General features: G+C 39.6%; 1 protein-coding gene across 3 annotated transcripts in view; it reads left to right on the top strand.

Annotated features, from left to right (window-relative positions):
* Positions 1-5,469, top strand: part of LOC140930826 (uncharacterized) — a 16,982-nt gene extending 11,513 nt beyond the window's left edge. Inside the window, exons 4-6 of one of the 3 annotated variants that reach the window (XM_073380539.1) lie at positions 3,266-3,380; positions 4,363-4,382; positions 5,248-5,469. In XM_073380539.1, coding sequence (XP_073236640.1) covers positions 3,266-3,380; positions 4,363-4,382; positions 5,248-5,256 — 144 coding nt within the window. In that variant the 3' untranslated portion in view covers positions 5,257-5,469. Of the gene's footprint in view, positions 1-3,265; positions 3,381-4,357; positions 4,383-5,247 lie in introns of all 3 variants that reach the window. The other 2 variants (XM_073380538.1, XM_073380540.1) reach the window with 2 other exon arrangements.
* The last annotated feature ends 411 nt before the right edge of the window (positions 5,470-5,880 follow it).

Raw genomic sequence — 5,880 nt, 5'->3', positions numbered from 1 at the left:
TGAAACCGGGAAAACTGTAAACACCGGAAATATTTCTGGAATGTTATTATTATTATTATTATTATTATCGTCATCATCATTTCAACTGTCACCTATCTAGAAATTAGCAGTGTCGCTTATAACTTAGTAAATTATTAATTGAGTTTGGCTGTTAAGAATTTCTTGAACTTGAAATTTGTAATGTTTATGGATATTTTTGGAAGCACGATCATAAACAACGTTTTATGGACTCTCAGAAACCCATTAATTTAATTTTCTTTCAAAAAAATGAAAAAACTCTAGAAAAACAAATGAGTTACAGTATGTTGTTTGCCATACGGGAAATTACTATTATTGGTAACTGATAACGTCCTGGACCATGATTACTGAAATAATGTTTATGATTCAAGTATGTTTAATAACTGGTTATCAAACAACAGCGAGGAAAACAAACAACTTTGTGCTTACCCGTTTTCAAGACCTTCCGACCTTGAGAATGGTGCTGATGACATAATGAACCAAGCTCATGCCTTTGTCGCGGTTTTTGAGCAAGACAGCGGCCGCAGTACAAATACCAGGTACCTTTCAGTTCTTTCAGGGTCGCTGCTTTCAGAAAGTGACTTTGGATCGGCCGAAGCCAAGAGAAGACGATAAAATAGCGGCGACTTTTCAAGAATTTCTTGTCCTATGGCACGCCAAGAGAAATTTAAAACGCTGTCCTTCGTTGCCGTTCTTAAGAGCGTAGGGTTTGCCTTCGATTTGGTTTTGGTTGAATCTCTGCGAATGACAAGCATTTTGCAGCCTTTCCCCTTCCTTAATCCGTCGCGTGGCGAAGCGATTTTGACGGCGCGGAGACACTTGGCGAAATTCTGGAGCCTGAAGGAACACAACGTTTTGTTCGATTGTTTGTTGTGAACTTTTCTTGCAATGATTGTTGGAGAGATTTTGCATCTTCGAGGGTCTTTTCAAGGCGCTTTAGGTCTCGATAACAGCGTTCGTTACAGATGTAACCGTCCACATTTATACTTGACAGAGGAACTTTCAATACGCTGGAAATTCTGCCTGGCAAATCAGAAACTTTTCCATTTAACTTGGTCCGCTTCCGAGAATCAGTCAGTTCGAACCCACAGAAGACGCATCCACTATTCTAGTTAATTTTTTTCGGAGTATCGTCGCTTTTACCTTTACTATCCATTCGAAGATCAAAGAAAGTTGACTACATGTCGCAGTGTACAGAAATGTATCGAAGAATCTATTTCACAATGTACGGAAATGTACCGTAAAAAAAAATTTCGAAAGTCATTTGGGTGTGCATGGGAGCACGTGATGCAATTTCGCGACAAATACACAATAAAATTGGAGTCCGGTTTCACTTCCAGCGACATAGGAGACGCATAATTTATCATTTTTTCAGTTACGTCACCGACAAGGTCAACGGGTCACGCGTCCTGCCGTCTCTCTTCGGGGAGGATCAAAGATCGGACCCGGGAGACGGCGGAAATCGAGCCTACTGTTTTAACGGTGTTTCTTATAGCAGAGCAGTTGAAATGAAGTCCATGCTAGGTTTGTTTCCCAGAAAACAGAAAATAGCATAGCTTGTCAGCGGAAAGATTTGTCAAGCTTACGTCATTCCTACCATGGCAACGGAAGTCTCGGACTATGCTTTCCGGTTTTTTAATCAAACGAAGTTTAGTTTTAAGGTGATATTACGCACCTATCATTGGGGAGCTTAAAAAACGATGACGGCCACTGCGATGAGAACGGCAAAGAAGTAATACGTTTAGATTGGCAAAACAACAATTTTGCACATGCATCACTTTCTTTTGTACATTACTTTGCCGTCGCTGCGCGATTACAAGGTGAAAGTGTCTAATTTCACGTTTTGTCCAGGAAGGGAACACCAGACAACAACGTTCTTTGTACTTGTACACAGACGTTGTTTTATTTTTATTTTCGTTCTTTTGGAAAACATCTGCGAGCGCTGAGCGCGAGAAAGAATTTCTTCCCCCACCCCTACAACTTTTCGCTGGCGGTCAATAAATCCCCCGCAGTTTAAATTTTATCACGCGCGCTCGAAGGGCTTTGAAGAGAAAATAGAGGGTCTGTGAACAGGCTACTAATTAAGCGAAAAGATTTTTTTGAACGATAAGACTTTACAAATGATGATTTGCAGACGCGAAAGCGTGCTCACCGAATTTCCCTTCTATCTGTGAGCCAATTGAAAAGTCTTTCGTTATGAAACGCATGAGGAACGATCCAGCCTGTACTGTTGAGTTATGGGCGCGGTCAAAAACTTGCGTGGTATTAGCATGCTCAATGGAGCAAACATTTTATAAAAGCACGCTCGCACTATGGAGTGTTTTCACTCACGTGGCCAGCATCTATGCAAATTTATTGGAACAAAAGAAAGCGTTTGCATAAGAAAGGAGTTCAACTCCCACAGGACTGGTTTGGGACACCAACATGGCCGCCGTTTCATTGTTTTGGGACACCAATATGGCCGCCGTGACGTCATGTGAAAACACTCTATTGTGACTGATATTGAATTTGATTACGCGATTATGCTACGTATGTTATAATATTCGATAAATATCATTGAATAATAATGCAGATGATTCTACTAACCTACAACAGTTAATTTTGAAACTAGTCTCGCAGGGTCTCGAATTTACCCCTCTATACCCCTTCCTGAGATACCAGATACATCTTTGTCCAGGGTTTATAATGAGCAGGACATCAGACATGATGCAAACACCCGCATATAAGAACCTACTCTTTTTGAACGCTTGCAAAATAGGTTTTTTTTCTTGTCGCCCGCAATAACTTTCTTAATAATTAGGAAGGAGATAATAGGTTGTCGATTAGCAGAATTTGGTCCTTACGAATGCAGTATTTATTCACGATTGTATTATTATAACTAACAAACCTGATCATCGAATTTATGTACAGTTTGGTACAGTATGTTCTCGTTATACTTAAACTTACAATCTCAAATTGACACTCCTTGATTAAATTGTTTATTGATCTTTATTGGCTAAACAGGTTTTTATATTTTTGGGTATCCGCCCAGGTCGTTCCTAATCCACAGGTTCTTATATGCGGGTGTTTACTGTAAGACAAGGGCGGGAGAAGTCGCAGTTCAGCTGTCTGTCCTATCTAGCCTGCGCATCAAGCAATGCAATATTGTTGTATTCCTTCATTAGGCGTCACGATACAAGGTGACTGTAAAAAAGTATTACTCTTTCGTTTTTAGTTTAGATTATTCGATTACTTTTTTGGTTCGCAGGAGGAATCAGAGGAAAGTGATGAGGATGATGTCCTTACTCTGGAGCAACTTCGAGAAACAGAAGAATACAAATTGATGATTAAAGGCTTAGATGCGAAGCTTGGGAATCCCCAAAGTTAGGTTGGACTCTTAGTCAGGGTATTAGAACATCAGTGCAAGGAGCAATTTGTATTTTTTGAATTCGATAAATTACCTATTTTGAGCAGATACAGACTCCGAGGCACCAAGTAGACAATGCATATAGCTGTTCCCTCTTGACAGTGATAACAGTACAGATTGAGCTGTTGCTACACAGTAATTCATTGCAAGAAATTCTGCTCTTACTGTAGACATTGTAGATAGCTGTTTCTACTATGAACAGTTTAGCCCACATAGAAATACACTATTGCTAAATTTTGGCATTTTTCTGGGTCTTTCTTAGTATCTCCGATTTTCCCATTTGAAGTTATTTTTTATATGATTTAAGTTTGCTCGCGAGGTATGGGTCTTCAGAGCTCAGTTGGTAGAGCACGGCAGGTCTAACGCAGGGGCCATGGGTTCTAATCCCATTGTAGCCTGTGTAAAGACGTCCCCCTTGCCTCAGAAAAAATGGGGAGAATCTTCTCCTGAGGGAAGGGAGAACGTCTGTTCACAGGCTAATCCCGTTGAAGTCCCGAAATGTTTGCGGGTTATTTGCAATTGCTTAAATTGCAATTACCACTGCGACAATCATATCTTCATTTAAAAAGAAAAATTTTTGTTTGACAAAGTTTCATCTTTGACAAAGTTTTATGTGTGTCATTGAAATCTCCACTACCTTAACCTTTCCAGGTAAGTACGGATTTACGATTTTGTTTCGGACTTACTTAGCAAAAGGCACTTTCAACACAAAGACTTTGACTCTTGCTCCAACGTTGGTACCCTGTCCTCTTTTTTAACGGCCTGAAAGAGAGAAACCGAGAATCTGGTGATTTGATGTAGTGCTTTAGCTTTGCGGCGCGGCTTTGTTTTTATGACCTGAAGAGGAAACTGAAGAAGTCTTTTGAAAGGCATAAAAATAAGTACATGTCTTCTGGGTTTTTCTAACTGTTTTGCTATTTTTTTCATTTGAAGAGAAGCTCAAGGAGATTTGTGCGAGGTTAGTCCTCAGTGAAATTAATTATTTGATAAGGTTATGTATTTAACCACTGCCCCGCTCAAAGAAAATACTCGTTTTGTTGATTCACTAAGAATGAATTGAAGCATTGTACTATGTGTTGACTTGTGATTACGTCGTCACTAAAGAATAAAATGATGGCATAACTTTCTTGGCACGTCCGATACAAGATTGAGGAATAATAGACCTTTTTAACGATACGGCGGCCATATTGAATTTATTAGATTTAAGGAGTATTATGGGATGTCCAGGGGGCACTCGCTCAGTATTAACGCGTGCTTTTCCGGCAAAAATAGAACTTCACTGTATATTTCTCGGGAAAAAAATCGATGATTATTGCATCCAAACAAGGCACAACGATCTTTTTTCCTATTACAATCTTTTTCTAGGAAAACTTAAAGAAAAAAATTGGTCCGGAAAGCACGGGTAAATACTGAGCGAGTATAGCGGATCGTGCTCATGCCCCCTGGGCATCCCATAATACTCCTTAAATCTAGGTAATTCAATATGGCCGCGGTATCGGTAAAAAGGTCTATTAATATATTTTACTATAAGCTACTTGTAGGGGCGCGTTCGATTAATTCGCTATAAGAATGAAAAGCCAGCGTATGGTCATTGATCTGGCTCCTGAGAATCTCTAACACTATCTCCAGCAGCGACCAGCCCTTAGCGACCCTCTCATGGTTTGTAGGAGTTTCTTTGTAAATGAGGCACCTCACACGGGCTTTATAAAATTCCTTAACCTTGCAGTAAACTACCCCATGCATGCTTTTAATGTAAAAACCAATTCTGATTAATAGTGATCCCATCGTTTCTGGTTTCACCTTTCATATTCGTCTGATGACAGTGGTTATGAAGATGATGGACTAACCGAGAAGGAACTCAAAGAAACAGAGGGATAGAAGTTGACAATGAAGTGCCTGGATGCATTGCTCGGCAGGCCACTCAATTAATATGCTCGCGATCGACTGTTCTGAGGACTTATGATAATAACTTTATTACTTTCCAAATTCTGGCTTTTCAAAGTAATTACAATATTCAATAAAATATGTAAAACTATAAAACAATATATTTACACAAAGCTTCTAGAATTCTTTTTGTAAATGACGCATAAGTTCCCTTTTGAATGATACAAAGTTTGCTAGCTCAGCGAGGCTTTCGGGTAAGGAATTCCACAGTGAAACTGCTCGATAATGGAAGGTTCTTTGGCCTGTGGCCGTTCTGTACCCTGGAATGCCTATCTTATTCTTGTTCCGTGTGTCTTTATTGTGGATTTCAGACCTCTTTTTGAACTTCTTAGCAAGATAGTCAGGGGCCAATCCCCTTACACACTTAAACTTAACCAGTATGCAATGACGTCTGCAATCTCTGTAGATAAGCATGGATTCGACAGACAACCATTTCAGTACTGTAAGAACAAGGCTAATGTGATCAAATTTCTGCGAACGGGTTATAATCCTAGCTGTAATTTGTTGATATT

Source organism: Porites lutea, chromosome 3 (genome assembly GCF_958299795.1).
Source record: "Porites lutea chromosome 3, jaPorLute2.1, whole genome shotgun sequence".
In the NCBI taxonomy this organism is placed as follows: Eukaryota; Metazoa; Cnidaria; class Anthozoa; order Scleractinia; family Poritidae; genus Porites; species Porites lutea.
This window is presented reverse-complemented; position numbering and strand designations above follow the sequence as displayed.